The 16966-nt window shown below is 37.9% G+C and overlaps 1 protein-coding gene across 1 annotated transcript in view; it reads right to left on the bottom strand.

Annotated features, from left to right (window-relative positions):
- Nucleotides 1–16966, bottom strand: part of CAMKMT (calmodulin-lysine N-methyltransferase) — a 288183-nt gene that overhangs the window by 33872 nt on the left and 237345 nt on the right. Inside the window, exons 5-7 of the mRNA XM_063123984.1 lie at nt 14704–14758; nt 13566–13629; nt 4463–4529 (exon numbers count right to left, since the gene is read on the bottom strand). Coding sequence (XP_062980054.1) covers nt 4463–4529; nt 13566–13629; nt 14704–14758 — 186 coding nt within the window. The remainder of the gene's footprint in view (nt 1–4462; nt 4530–13565; nt 13630–14703; nt 14759–16966) is intronic.

A 16966-nucleotide genomic window follows, 5' to 3' on the forward strand; every position in this document is an offset into this window, starting at 1 on the left:
TGGTGGAAATTACTTGCAAGTAAATATGTTTCAGAAGGAAGCATTAGACAGTGCTAGAAAAGGAAATCGGTAGAACAGGTAAAGGGAAGGTTTTAGTCAAAATTGATGTGGGTGTTTGCATAGTGGTATCTATTTTATGATAGCAAATATTATGGTATAAAAAGATTCTATTAATAATAAAAGATTTGAATGGGAATCTATAGGTAGTATGCCCCATATTGCAGTGTAACTTTGCACTTCTTTCTGTAATTACATCATTTTATGCAGATAAGGCAAAAAATGCTATTGCACCCAGTAAGTTAAACACTTGACATTTTCATCACAGAAAATGCAACATTTCAAAAATCTAGATATGTTTATTAATTAGTGATTATTAACACCCAGTAAACAACATTATGTCTTGTAAAAACACAATCTCTCCTCACAGCATGAAGCTGAAATCTATTATTCACTGATTCTATATGCTGAAATACACTCAAATGATCACAAATGACCTTAAACATTAGATAAATGTAAATGAGGATTTCGTTGAAAATGTGCTTTTGATTGATATCTAAAAGACCAGGTTGACAGGGGATGAAGTCCTGTACATACTACATGGCAATTTGAAACCTACAGAATATATGGGTACACATGAAACAAAACAGGGGTTTATTCACAATGAGCTGAAATCTGAGGGGTTTGGGGGTTTGTAAACAGCAGTGCATGGATATTTGGAACTTGAAAAAAATATGCCATCGCATTTATGTTTTGCAAGTATGACACAAACAAGAACTGAATGCTTTAAGCCCCAAAGATTTAGCATCTAAACAATGGTTAGCAGGAAATGGTAGCAGTTTTTTCTGGTAAATACTGGGCCTGTTCAGATGACATGCTAAGCCATCGTTAGGCTACTAACCCTTTTGCAGCAAACGGTTAGTGAGCATATTTAAACTATGGTTCTGCAGCCACCATAGTTAGGAATGTTTCACTTGAGACGCTAAGCCATAATGTTTAGCTCAAAATGCATAAGCACCATGTCTTAGCGTGTCATCTGAACAGGGTCAATGATTGCAAATCGCCTAGGTAAGAATATCTGAAAAGTGATCTTTTCCAACATGTCCTGAATCCAGCTTGAAACTGAAGTATTAGGTAAATGTCTATAAAAAGGGAGAGATAGTTACTACTTCTACCAGTCTTTCACATTACTGGGTTGGATCCAGACTTATAGAGCAGACCCATTAAAATCAACAAACTGCACTGATTTCAATAGGTCTACTTTAAGTATGACTAATTCTGGGCTCAATCTATTGCCATTCCATTTAGGCCTTAAAATTCAGAGCAGGTTGCAACTGGACATCAACAACACTGATCTAGGATAGAGTAAGTAGATCAGAATCTAAATCCGCAATATGCTCAACCAACAGCCACATACAGAAAGATATACTGCTGGCAAGAAAGCGATCAAGACTGAGGGCCAAGATATGGAAGCACTGTCAAATTAATAATAATAATAATAATAATAATAATAATAATAATAATAGGACAACTGGGGATCTGCTGTACAAAAAAAGCACTTGCTCCTTAACAAACACTTAGCAACTCTCCAATAGCTCTGGGCACTGGGTCATCATTGAGTTAATAAAATGAGCTGATACAATGCTAAATTGAGCTAACACAGGGAGATCCAGATCTGCCCCTTGCTACTTCTGTCATAAAGACAGAAGGTCGGCTGTTTTCATGCCATTGATGCTTCTTGACACCTACCTCACCACGTCTAGGATGTTGCTGTCTATTGCTCCACTTCATCCAGAGAAACCTAACAAACACAACTAAGAGGCCCGCTGGATCAGGCCAAAGGCTTATCTAGTCCAGCATCCCACAGTGGCCACCACATACCCATGGGAAGCCTACAAGCAGGGAAAAGAGGACCATAGGAAGCTGCCTTATACCAAACAATGCCATCATTCCATCTACTGTCTACACAGGCTGGCAGCAACTCTCCAAGATTTCTGGCAAGAATCTTTTCCAGCCCTACCTAGAAATCTGAGGGTTTGGCATGCACAGTATGTTCTCTATCATTCATCTATGACCCTTACCCAAAACAAGAGGAACCACAATTGAGAAGAGGGGGAAAAACCTTTCCAGCCGCAAACGTGGTGTCATTTGAACCCTTAGATGAAAATGAAGGATTATGCATTGCTGCTTCAGTAACAGCACATACATTGCATTCATAAGGTTCCAGATTCATCTACAATTAAAATAATCTCCACTTCAGAAGGCTGGGAAAGAGCTTTCTCTTTTGATAAGAAAAGAAAATACTGATCTGGATGGATAATGGTCTGTCTCATCATCATCATCATCATCATTATTATTATTATTATTATATTTGTATGCCCAATACTGGGCCTCAAGGCGGCCTTACAAAATTTAAAACATATACAGTTTAAAACTAGGAAAAGAAATTTAAAAAGTTTTTGTCTGCTTCCAAAAGCACATCAAGGAGGGAGCCAGCCTAGCTTCCCCAGGAAGAGAGTTCCAAAGCACTGGAGCAGCCACCGAGAAGGCTTTCTCCCATGTTCCCACCAAGCGTGCTTGTGAAGATGGTGGGACTGAAAGAAGGGCTTCTCCAGAAGATCTCAAAGCACGGGCAGCCTCATAAGGGAGAATACGGTCTTTCAAATTTATATTTTCTCAGTATAAGAAAACTTTACAACTTTTCATTACAGTGTAAAGTAGGGGTTGTATCTGGAGGGATCTTCCTCAGAGGAGGAGCTAGAGCTCTCAGAGATAGACAATGTTGAAGAACAGACCATGTCAGGAGACCCAGAGAAGCCTGAATCGTCAGGGGTGATGTCTACAAGTGCATCTCCACAAGAGGTAGGGAACTTTGCCTCTGAAACAGAGGCTGAGCAGCCACTTAGCCTAGGGTGACCATATGAAAAGGAGGACAGGGCTTCTGTATCTTTAACAGCTGCACAGAAAAGGGAATTTCAGCAGGTGTCATTTGTATGCATACAGCACCTGGTGAAATTTCCTCTTCATCACCACAGTTAAAGCTGCAGGAGCTATACTGCAGTTATACTGTGACCAGATCTAAAAGAGGGCAGGGCACCTGAGCTTTAACTGTGGTGATGAAGAGGAAATTTATACAAATGACACCTGCTGAAATTCCTTTTTCTATGCAACTGTTAAAGAGACAGGAGCCTTGTCCTCCTTTTCATATGGTCACCCTAACTTAGCCCTCAAGTCAAGAGTGTCATCTCAAAGGGCAGGAAAGCTCAGATACAAAGGAGGACTCCTCAAGAGGAAAGGACTCCTCAGGAGCAAAGTTCTCCTCTCAAGGAGGACTGTTGCCAGAGGGTGTGTAATGAACTGCAGCTGAGGCCTGTGTGGGGCCCTGGAATCTCTAGTTTTCTAAGTCTTCAGTCAGAGCTTATTAGCTGCCAGAAACAATGGCTTTCTTCTCGCTCCAGTGCATTATTTCTTTGGCCTTGCTCTGTGACTGAACCTTTGTTTTACCCACCTTTGAATTCCTGTGTAACTCTGCTTCTTGGACCGTGTTTTGTATCTCTTTGACTACTCTCCTGTGTTTGGGCCTCAGCTGTGTCTCAGACCTGGAAATGAAGTACTTCCCTGGTCATACTGTGCTTTGACCGTTGCGTTTATACTGACTACTCCTACCTTAAACTGTTTCATAGTGGACTGATATCTCTGTGCTCAACCTTTGCCTACATATTGACTTTGGATTGCCGTTCAGTTTGCTTTAATGCTGAGTTGAACCTAGCTGAAGCAGAACACGGGTGGGCAACTTGCGGCCCTCCAGATGTTTTGTCATACAACTCTCTTTGTCTCTCACCATTGACTATGCTATCTAGGGCTGATGGAAATTGTAGGCCAAAACATAACGAAGGCCATAAACTGCCCATCACTGGTATAAGGACATTCCACCCAGTATTCTGTTTCTAGCTTTAACAGTCACTGATGGAAAATAAATATATGCTAGCTTTTCACGAATTACTGAGCAGTCCTGCAAAACACATACTTTAGGACTTCAAGAGAACACTTCATATATCCTTCAGTAGAAATACTGGTGAGTAAAGTGGCTTGATAACAGCCATATTAAATTGTTTTTGAATATAGCTAACATGGATGTTAACATACCTTACACAAGAGAAACTATGATGAAGCAAACGTTTACGTAAATTTGCTTTTCAGAACGTTAAAAAAATGCCATAAAGATTAATATAGAACTACATGTGCAGTCAATACATACTGCACTATTTATTTATTACAACAGCCAAAGCTTTCTGGGTGGTTCACAAATTAATGCACAATTTTTTGCTTGACATTTGATTCCAAGTGAGAAGCAAGCACAAGTTAGAAAGTGAGCTAGCTCTTCATTCTCATATCTCTCTACTTAAGAAGGGTAAATTTCATACAGAAACAAATATAGAAGAAGTATCTTTTTGAAGTATCTTACCAGCTTGAGACTGCTTTGGTTCTAAAGACTCCTGCCTTTTGGTTTCTTCTGATGATATCATTTACATCTATAACATAGGTGTTAAGAATCATCCATAAAATCAAACTTCACATTTGCTTCATGGTAAATATTCTGATATGAGAATTAGTTTATGAATTATGGTACAATGTCACTCCACCAAGCATTCAGTTTCTACCTGTAACAGTTTCTTCAGCAACTATTGTAAAGCCCATGTCACCATAGGTGCTAGTAGACTGAGGGCAAAACATACTGCTAATTGCAATTCTAGAGATAAGAAAATTCCATCCATTGGGAAGCCTGAGAGGAGTTGGACGTTTTAAGTCACTGTATCAGCAGATGATGAGGGTGATGTGGCTCAGCTTAGCCAGCCCTAACAGGAAAAGAGCAAAGGGGACTGTGTGTGTCACCCTGAAAAAGATGGTTGGATGTTAGTGCCAGGACACCCTCTGAAAAATGGGGGGGGGGGCATTTGAAGATAAAAGGATGAGGAAATCAAGGGGATTGGGGGGGTTGCTATACATTCTAGTGGGTATTATTGCCCTTTATTTCTTTTTCTGAAGTGTGTGTGTGTGATGGCATTCTATTTCTTAGCATTCACTTGGGAGGGGGTATAGATGAGGGCCTGGAGGGTTTCCATAGCAACCATGGGGGCTCTTCTCTCACCTCTAGGAGGACACATTACTCAACATCCCTGTTGAGTAATTCACCAATATTTTCTTGTCTCCTCCTCTCTTTATTTCTTTTTATATCAGTCAAGTTTTCCCTCGTTAACTTCTGACCAAGGGAAGCCTTTTCTACTCACGCAAAGCATCTAGAGTGTTTGAGGTGGGGGGTAGAAAAATATGGCAGTGGGCACTATCTTTGCCTCTGCCGAGAGGCTATTCTTTTTGAAGGGGCTACAGCAGATAGCACCATTTTTCCTTCTGTCTGGCTTAGACATTTTGTTTTTAATAGAGTTGGGAGGGGGAGAGAGAAACCAACCAGCAGGAGCTGCCATCTTTGTTCCTGGCTTAGAGGCTTCACTGGTTAACTTAGCAACAGCAAGAAATGCCATTCTTGCTTCTGTCACAGAGGCTATTCTTGTTAACATACTGTTTGGCTATTAAAAATTGAGCTTTGAACTTTTCAAACTTCCAAAATTTTCTGCACATCTACATGTTCAAGCTTCAGTTTAAAACAAAAATGAACAAAATTGGTCTGGTAGATCTTAATATGCCTTACACTACCGTATTCTTATATGATCAGAAAATGGCATTTTCTTATTGTATATATAGAGGGGGGAGGGCTGTCTCCCCTAAGACTACAATCCTTATAGGAGAACTTCTAGAAGGAATCTTAGAGGCTTCTGGGTATCCAATGCCCTGCCGGGCTGCTGCCAGCAAGGCAGGAGAAGAGACTGATGGAATTTTCACCTCTGTGTCCTCTTTTTATGAAATTTTCCTTGATGGGCCTCTGAGCTGGTGAGGACTATGCTGTGGCTGGAGATGCCATAAGATTTCTAGTATCCTGAAATTTCCTCTCCCCTCCCCTCCCCACCTACTGGTACATTTGATTATCTTTCCCCTGAGGCCATATTGGTGACTTCAGGAAGCAACCAGAGCTAAGGGGTGAGGCAGAGTGATTGGAGATTAGAGGGCCCCTCCTGAGTTTGTAACAGTGTCTAAGACCTCAGGATGGAGACTCTGAACAATTCTATGTTCCCTGGGTTGCTCTCCCAGGGACAACAGGATTGGTCTCTTAGTTGATTAAGTGTATGAGTGTTATTAGATTAACTGATTTACATTATTAATTTCCTTGATTAGTTAATCAGTTAAATCTGCTAGGGCTATGTTTTGAAGACAATTTATTTATTTATTTGATTTATAGCCCATCATTCCAGAAACAAATGGCTCTCAAGGCAGCTCCAGCACCCTTGCTGTAACTAGGCTGTTCTGGCTCTGGACCAGTGACTGGATGGGAGACTGCCTTGAATTTCAGTATTAGAAAGGTGGGATATAAATGTAACAAATATTTTCTATATGAGAAAAAAAAATCATGGCCATGTTGGTTCAGAATGATAGGAGTTGCAGTACAACACCTCCGGAAAGCACTAATTTGGTGAAGGCTGTTTTAGATTATGTCTGCATGCATTACAGCAGACAATTAGTTTTTAGATTAACTGTGGGTTGTTTAACCCACAATTAATCTATAGTGTCTGAGTTCGGACATCATGAAGCAACCTCCGATTGACTGAATTGGAAGTTCCATATGAAAAATGGTGGGGGAACGTGCCTGGCATGAACCACAACGAATCATGGCTTAATTAATTAAGCCACAATTTGCCACCATTACATGTGAACAGTCCCATCATCTTACATTCTCTTTCAAACAGGAGGGATGACAGTTCTAAGATGTGCCTGCCACCTGCAGCTTTCATAAACGCTTGTATTAAAAAGGATCTGCTTCCTAATTGGTGGCACCTTTAATTTTACCATTAATGAAATGTGCTTATTTTCACAGCATTTGCATTTTTGTATTTTCAAGACACAGTAAAGCATATATTTCAAAGGAATCGAACCAAAATGGAATTCTTACAAAAGAAACAAAACAATTTTCATTTACACAATACTCATTTTTATTTAAAAGTATCATAAAATCATGTTTTATTATATTGCCCTCCATGCTATCTAATTGGAAATCTCTGATATAGCGTAAGTATTGTAATTGCTATATATTGCTATGCAATAAAACTGGATTTGGTTACTCATTTTTATGTTGATTTGCACCATATCATTAGGTATATATTTTGGAGAATTGTGTTTGAGTCGTGACTTTACTGGAATATCATTGTTTCTATATTTGAATTAATAAAGGAACTGGTGTTTGGGGCCCTTTATTCTTGAAAGTCATCAAAGCAGAAGCAACTCTTTAATGAGTACAGTATACTCATACTGAAGTTACTGTTATGAGAACTGAAAAAACTGCAGTGCATTCTTAATATACTTTGCCATCTAAAAAAGGTATACATTACTCTCAGACCAATCTACAAATCATTTATGTCAAACTGGAAATTAAGTCATTTTAGTCCCACTCAATTCAGTCACAGAATATTACTTAAATTCTTCTGAATTACGGATGTGCGAAACGTGTTCCATTCTGTCAGGTATAATTTGAATGTGTGAAGCATCTGCTGTTCCAAACAACTTTGGAGCATGTGGGATTCATGTGCACACTTAGGCATGTTGTAGTGCTGGGCCAGCACATGTTGACAGGTTGTGCTAGTTGTGGTTGGGAATGCGCATCAGAATGTGCATCCCATTGAGAGTAACATAGTGCTAATAGACATCCACACTTGAATGAGCGAGCATTCAGATGTGCATTAAGCTTTACCTCCTGACTAGGATGCTTGTGTTTACACATCCAGGCTCTGATATTTTTTCCCCTGGTGAGAAGTAAATAGATAGAATTAGAGACATAAGAACGAGTCTACCAAAGTGGGCCAATAATATTTACATTGGACATCAAACCTGGCAGATTGCCGCAGCATCCCTACCCTAAACAGATATACATGGTAATCTGTCCTGGTAACCTCAGTAGAATTTGCAGTTGTAATCCAATTGCAGAAATCACACCAAGATGATGTACTTTGAGGAATACTCCTCCTCCTGGCAAGGCGAGCCATTATTATTCTACAGTTGAATGCAGCAAAGTGATGGGTGGTGGGCATACACCTCAACCCTTAACACATTTACTTGGTAATCAACCCCATGACTCAACAAAAGTCGCTTCTGTGTAACTTTGCTTAGAGTTACAGCCTAGTCACACAATCCTGAATACATGGATCTAGGTTACTGTCAAATATTCAGAAGATAGATTTATGCTGACATAGCTCCATAGTGGCTAGAATATTATTAGGATAATACTAGCTGAGTTGTCCTCATTCCCTCTGTTCCTGCCTACTGACCTTGACCAACATAAGGTTTAAGCCAGTGGTGGACAAATCTGTCCGTTTCACTTTCTTCAACATTCAAATTTAAAAACAAAACAAACTCCAGCTTTTTAGAAATTGAAGTTCTTTTCAATCCCAACAGAACTTGACATTCTCTTCAAGTTTTTAAATGAAGAAATTTGCTAATTTTGGTAAGTTCTTAGCAAAAATCTAACAATGGGCCTGTTCAGATGAAATACTAAGCCTTGGTTAGGCTGCTAACCTTTAGCAGGAAATGGTTAGTGAGCGTGTTTAAACCATGGTTATGTAGCCACCATGGTCAGGAATGGTTCACACAACATGTTAAGCCATAATGCTTAGCTCAAAATGTTTCACCATCATGGCTTAGCGCATCGTCTGAACAGGGTCAATATGAAATTCTTACACATCTACACCACCCAAATTCGATCATTACAGCTTTTTGCAGCATGGAGAGATCATGTTGTACCCGTCTGTCATGCAGCTGTTAAAAGTCGAGGAACCTGTCAAAATAAATAAGCAGCAACCCTAATTCAGTAAGGAAGATGAGAGGGCAACCCTTAACAGAGATATGAAACCAAAAAAGAAGGACCATGAAAAATGGGTTACGGGGTTTATATAATCACTTCGTAAGGCTTCTGACTACTTGAGCTGTGTCTTCACTTACTGAATTCACACAGCATGATATGTATGTATACATATGTATATAAGTCAGCACTAATTCTGTGATTATATTTTGATTTAAAATAGCATCATTAAGTCTTACACAGTGATTATATTAGCCCTGTAACCCACTTTTCATGAGTTTTTTTTTGTTCTGGTTTCACAACCCTGATTCAGCACCACAAATATGACTAAATACAAAGGGAACCAAACCCAAACTTTTAAGAACAAAGAACTAAAAGCCGTCTGCCTCAATTGATGAATTTGTCAGTTTCATTTTCTTGAACGTTTGCATATTTTAAATTTTGTTTTTTGTCCCATTCATGAAAACATATGCAAATTTTGAATAATTTCTTTTTTAAAAAATGAACCAAACACTATCCACACTCATCGTTAATTTAACCAATGCTGCTATTATGACACACCTATAGATTTGTAGGTGATCCCATTTGTTAGACTGGCATAGATACCGTAAAGTGGCCATAAGATCAAGTTGAAAATCATGCAAACAGCATCTATAAAGAAAAAACACATTTTTGAAATTCATCGCAGCTGAGAGCAAGAGAGTTTCAGAAGGCCAGGCTAATGAAGTTCATCAATGTAACAGATATTTTTGTGTGTGCTATAGATGATCACAAAACAGTAGAGATAATGTGTTGATGGTGGTGATACTTTTTTTTAAGTGCTCTATACTTTGGATTTGTCCTTTGAAATGTTTCCATGGCATTCTGTATAATGCCATGATCTGAACCACAGAGAAAAGAAAGGGCAGGACTAATCTCATAAATGACTATGTATTATTTAGTTAATTGAGCAAATACGCTAATAAAACACTCAAAGTAAGCCAAATCATACTTTTTTAAAAAAAAACTCCTTTGAATAATTTTGATTTAGCTGCATAACCATAAAGGTTTCTATCCTGTATCCAGTTACATACACACACACACACACACACACACACACACACCAATGTTATTGAAATTAACAGAGGTTCTACATGGCATATGTTTATAACTAGACATAGGATTGAAGCCAACATATTTTATATGGTGCAGAAATCCATATATTATGTCATCCAGTCTCAATCAATCCTTTACAACCTAGACTTTCTTAGGTTATTTAGAGGCCCATGCATTATACACTTAATAGCTATATTACATTAAGACACTTGTTTGCATTATGGAAGTTGTAATGCACTCCAAATTCGTCTCACATTTTAATAATATTTAAATAATAAATACAGGATCAGAAATAAAGCTATGATAACATGCAGATCACTTTTAAGAAATCCCCATAAACATTTTTTTTTAGTTGAAAGCCTAATTAGTTGAATTTGGACCTTCTGGGCTATATTTAAACTTCTGCAAATTTAAAAAATATGCATACTTTAAATATATCATAGCATATTCACACTGAGATCTGGCCAGAGGCATGAAATTCAAATCAATACTTCTTCAAAGTTTAGAAGAAATAAATATGATGTTCAGCTTCATTACTAAATTTCCCTTTATAAGCCTACCAAATCTTGATAGCCTTATAAAGGGAAATATAAGGTTACCAAAAAATAAATTAAAAAATACAATTTTAGGATGGCAAAAATAATGTTACTCTGAAATGCAGTTATTAACAAGTAGAATTTAATTTCAGTGCAGATAGATAGATAGATATAGATGTGTATGTTTGTGACAAGTGGTTATATGAAAAAGTGGCAGAGTTTTAAACAGAATGCATTCATATTTGCATGTCAAACGGCCTCACTCAGGAATTTTAAAGTCACCTTAAAATGTTATATAATATGAAGTGAGAATGCTAAAAACATGAAATAGTTAAAACAAAAGCAGACACGTGTCTTCCATATACTATTGATTTTGTATTAAGGGAGCATAAGCTTTGACATCCCTTTAGTAAATGAAATTATTACTCTCACAAATGAATTGACAATAAACCCATCAAAGTCTGATGGGACATAATACACTCAGTGGGCTCCTTTAAAAAATGAATAAATAAATCAACAACACCCCCAACCAAATTCAAGACTACACAAAAGCAACACCCCTAGGTATCCTCTGTGAATAATGCTAATAACAGCAACAATAATAACTATGACAGTGATGATAATATAAAAGTGGATGCTCAGATGCAAAGCACTACTGCCAGGTCGATTTTCAATTACATTTCACTGATGTATTCATTTGTTTCTTAATGTGTTCATCTTGCCCATTAAGAATAATTAGCAGGCTTGCTTAGTGATTTCCTGGTTTCTGACTGTGATTTCCCCCCTTCCAGGTTGACACCATTTTGACTTTTAAAAAAGATATTTTTGATATTATAGTAGTACTGGCATTTAGAGTTCCAAAGAAATTTAAAGGACAAAAGTAAAGTCTAATTTTAAAGAAGAAGAGTGTTTTAATTTAATAGCTTGACAACAGGCTATAACACAAAGCACTTAGTAATCTTCCAAATCAGGGAAACAATTTTTGAAACAGGTGCACTTAGAGGTTTCTCATTGAGTTCAAGTAACCTGATAATGGTACTGAAAGTTAGTGAAATGTGTAGTGTATTTTTAACAGGTTGGGAAGCTAAAACAAAAAACTATTTAAATGAAATTGAGTTCACTTGATTGCAACATAACTTATTTCCATGTAAGTGCGAAGTCAATAATATTATTGTATATGTTCTGTCTTCTGATATAGCCTTTCATTTCAGAAGGGTTGAGATGGGTTGTTAGTCTAATGTGTGTTTAATAATGAATCCTGTGACAGTTATGTCAGTAAGACCAATCCAAAATGTAATCTAATGCAATTATAAGTAAAATCTAAAGCTCCTAAAATTTGTTCTATAGTACTTAGTTCTCATGATGGATCATGTGAGGAACTACTAGATGAGTTTGGTGCTCAATTTATGATTCTATAGGTAACCTAAAAGTGGATGTAAAATCAATCCTATGTGTTTACTTGGAAGGACATCCCACAGAGATCAATGAGACTTCCTCCCAGGTAAGTGTGCATACGCTTGCAGCCTAAATAACTTCATTTTGCTATAATACCTATATTGATTTAACTATACGGATTTCTAAAAACATTTTGCCCCTGTGCATTTTCTTTGGGTGATTTTTCACAGGGGTGTGGGAGAAGGCAAAACACAGTAAGATGTACTGTAGTACATTGTACATAATGAGACTGATATTCCAGGAAAGTTTAAATAAATAAATAAATAAAGACTAAATATTACAAAGAGGAAGAAGATGCCACCTCCCACATTTTAAACCTCCTGAATCTCACAATTTAAAATGAAATGGTATGTGACTAAGACTGCTTCCGTTCCTGATTTCTCCAAGTATTTGAAACGGATATAGCTATCTTGAGGTCACACAAAAAGAACATAAGTGTTCTGGAAGTCTGCTTGCTAATATTCCTGCATTACCGTTGCGTGCATGTTATAAGTACACGTTTTTTCTCTCTTGTAAAAAACAAAAACAAAACTCACAACAAAGCTAAAGAAAAAATTAGGAAAATACCTATTTTGATGACACTAAGAAAGAGATTTCTCCATAACTTTGACATTACAATACCCCCCACCAAATGAAGGCCCTTAACATGCAAATGTCATTATCGTCAAGAACCAAAGCAAACAGATATCTTCTGTGTTTCCCTCTCAATTTCTAACAGCCATTAATATTCACTATGGGACTCAGCTCTTGCGCTATTGTAGACACTTAGTTAACTGAGAGGGAATAATTTGCAGTCGTATTAAGGTGCAAATTTGTTTACCTGCATACGTACTAATAAGGTTAAATAAAAAATTATTCAAATACAGTAATATTTATTTATTTAAAAATATTTTTATAACATTTTTTAAAATAATGTAACTGTACAGAATGGAAAGTAGATATTGGAAAACCCTGTTGTAAGAAAACATTGATAAATAACTGTGTGCGGATGCATCTCATATGAACTTAGGGAGAAGTTAGTAGGAGTGATATTACGTGTACATGGTCTAATATAAACCAAAGGTAGACAATAGATAAATATATGCCTAGCATGGGCATTTATGAACTATTAAAAGGTTACTATGTGAGACCAATGTAAAATAGATTAGTAAAAGGAAAAATCTACAAACTGTAATTAATTGTAAAGTCTGCAGCTACATTTTTTCAAATGGAACTTATTTGAACAAAATCTTTGAATACTTACAAAGCATGGGAGAGGTATTTATCATGCTGCTTGGTGTTTTCTCTCTAAATATACATACATTCTTTTAATGTAAAAGAGTGTGAATTTATTATAGAGAACACTGTAGATCTATTCAAGAACATTATATATTTTAATTACTTATCGTGGATATATGTGTGTGGCTGTGGGTGCATGCATACACACACTATTATATTCACCTCTTGCTGTCTTTTATATCAATTGTTGCTCAGTGAAAAAGGAATGAACCCAACAAACCAGTTTTCTATCTGAATAAGGATACTTTTGATGGCCTTTTCATTTCCATCAGTTAACAGAACTTCTTTGACATCTGCAGAAATAGCAACCTGGAAGTGGGGTGGGGGGGGAGAAAAGAGCATAGAAAACAATGAGCAAATATGCTTGTCTGTGTGGAAGTGAAGACAGAAGTGACAAGCCTTCAGTATCATGCTTCCTCACCTATTTCTCTGTAACAGTCTTCAATCTTTTTTCATTTTATGTCTGCATTATTTTAATCATTCAATCAAATCAGTCAATACTTTTATCATTCCATTTGCGGGAGCCTCTATCTTGCTATCATTCTGTTCCGTAATTGCATTGTGACAGCGGATGATGGTATTCTGAGAGGCTTTCATTTGCGGGCTTCTGTTTATCTAGTAGAGCCATCATACGAGGCTGTCACTCTGCCTTTCAGCTTGCTTCTGTCTGACTGCCTGATGCCCTTCATATAACTTTGCATTGCAGGCAGATGGCTTTGTAAGGGTAATTTTTTTGTGAGCTTTGACATGCTCGCACATTGGGCTGTAACCTCGACACATTGTGTAAGAACGACAGGTTTGTCAAATGCCAATCAGTGTAACAATATGCTTTTATTTGTAGAGACATAAAAACTTGTCTAATGCACTGCACTGCTACATAATATCTCCTGAATACATGACTCAGAACCCAGAGAATAGTGAATGACGCTCCTGAATGGCCAATCTAATTCAAAAGAATCTAATTACCGAGAGCTCTGGATCATGTTTGTTGGTGTAATAATGCAGGCAAAACATTAGCAGCTATATCATGGTGCTCCAACTGTGATTCGCCAGGCTATTCCTGTATCTTAGCAAATGGGGGACTATAATATGAAAAGGGGGGGGGAGCTTCAGCTATGGCAATGAAAGACAGACCGTACGTGGCCTGGAATGTCACAACAAGAGATATTGACTACACTGAGGTAAAATGTTTCTGCTCATCGAGGCAACCATAAAATCAATATGATACGAAAGCAAGTCAATCTAGAAGGTCTCTCAAGACTCTGCAGCTTGACTGCAGCTGATTCTGTTGACAGTTCTCTGACCCAGCAGTTGGAGGCACTGGAACATTTTTTTCCTTTTGTTACTCCCTCTGAATAGAATTGGAATTGAGAAAAGACCTACCATAAGCCCAGCCAAGCATGTCATGCCACCCCCTAGCTCACACACAGCAAGGCCCCTGAAAGAGAGAAAGGAAATGGTAGAACCCATACAAATTAGATGAAAATGGCCAGAGAGACATATATGTTACAAGAACAAATTGCCATCTGTAGTGAGTGCTGAGGTACCAGGAAGTAGCAGAGGCATGACTGGGCTACCTCATGTCGTTTTGCGTTTTAAAAATAATTATGAAATAGAAAAGTCACAAAACAGGCAAAGCAGTGGGGGTTCCCTCATTAGTGTTCAGTGCAACATTGCCACCGCTGAGCTGAAAAAATCCAGGAAGGTTCTTTTTTTTCCCCCTTGTCAGTGGCACTGTCTTTTAGAACTAAACTAGCTAGAGTAGCGAAAGATAATTGTTAGGAAAGGATAACACTGTTAATTCACATCCATTCCTTCAAAAACAGTTAGACAAGTAAATTAAGGAATTAATATTATTTCTCTCTCTCTCTCTCCCCACTCTTGGAGAACTATAGAATGAAATATTTAAGATTTGTAACAGAAACAGTAACACTTAAAATAATCTACTTACTTTTAACTTTTGTTTTAAAGGCAAGATACAGGTGGAGAATTTAAGCTCATAAATTAGCACTTTAATTGCAAGTGGCCTACCAAAGATCCTAGCTTAAAACAGAAACAAACAGGCAAGCCCCACCCTAGCTAAATGTGTTCTTAAGGAATTCCCATTGATCTCAATGAGGCTGTTTAAAAGTAAACCTCACTATGACTGATACCCACAAAAGAAAATTCAACAACCTAAAAACCCAGTCTAACATCAGTCATTTGCTTAGAAATGAGAAATGATGTGCAATTTTTGTCTAAAGTTCCTAGGCCATGTGGTAACATACTATTTCAATATAGTTTTTTTGCTACGAAATTTAAGGCACTTGGCAGAGAAAAGCATTCCAGACTGATTAGGAGTTATACACCATAGAGAGGGGGGGAGCGTTTCCTACAGGGAATTCCTATTCTCCAGGATTTCCAGGAGAATAGTCTACTCTTCAGGATATTCCCTCCTCTGGGACCAGAAGGCAGGGCCAATATCTTCCAATAGCTCCTCCAAGGAGAGGGCCAGTGTCCCAGACTGACACTGGAAAAGCAGTAGACACCCTCAAGACAGAACTGTAAAAGAACAGATTAACAAGGCAAAACACTGGCAAACGATCAGGCAGAAAAATGCAAGTAACCACTTCGTCGATATAGCAGGAACCTATCCCCAGGAGTCTCTCCCTACCACTCCACATGTATCAAAAGGCAGAAGTATTGACTGAATGTTTTTTTTAATGATTTAAAAATATATATTTTAGATATAACACCCACAAAAAAATAGAACAGTCTCCCATCAACTGGTGTTTAAACAGCTGTTACAGAAAAGTTGGTTAATATAACTTTAGGGGTAAAGTCAAAACAAAACAAAAAAGAAAGGAAAAAAGAAAGATAGAAAAATAAAAATAAAGGTTCACCTCCCCCATTTCCTTTACTTGCTGTAGCTTGTTCTGTTTTTAATATATTTCTATATTTCCAATAGTCAAAGCTCTCTGTTGCTATTCTGTTAGGTACATCCTGTGTTTTGTGGGATCTAGGATCAACCCAACCATTCCAACTGTCACAGTGGCACCAGGGAGCTCCTTTCTTTGTTGACAATGAAGCCATGTTACCTGAGAAATGCTAGAATGGTCTGTATGTCCTGCAAACCCTGTGTCTGCAGAGCAGACCAGGGTATCATCCAGGTATGGCTAGAAGTATATTCCTTGCTGCCTCAATTGAGCCACCAGTTGTGCCAGGATCTCAGCGAACTGATGTGAGGCTGAAGGTGATTGTTCTGTATTAAAAATGCTTCCTGTGATATGCGAAGCTTATTAAGTTCCTGTGGCTGAATATGATTGGTACATGAAGATATGCAGGGGTGGGCAGTGCCCTAACTCCCTCACAGAAAGATAAAAGATTTACAATTGCTCCCTCGCGGGCAGCACCTGCCTTCCCATCCTGTCGTTGTTTACCTAGGTGATCCTTGGAACTTCTGTGTTCCCCCCCCCCCCCCCGCTCCCTTCCAGTATGGTGGTGTTTGCTTGCATTTTTGACTAACCATACTTTATGTCCAAATCCAGGCAAAGGACAGTTAGTCTTAATGATGGTTTGCTGAAACAAGCCAACTTCAAACCATGGTTCATGAAGGTGGTTTGTTTCAATAACCATACTAAAAGTTTAACCACAATTTAGAATTAAT

Source organism: Elgaria multicarinata, chromosome 4 (assembly GCF_023053635.1).
Source record: "Elgaria multicarinata webbii isolate HBS135686 ecotype San Diego chromosome 4, rElgMul1.1.pri, whole genome shotgun sequence".
In the NCBI taxonomy this organism is placed as follows: Eukaryota; Metazoa; Chordata; class Lepidosauria; order Squamata; family Anguidae; genus Elgaria; species Elgaria multicarinata.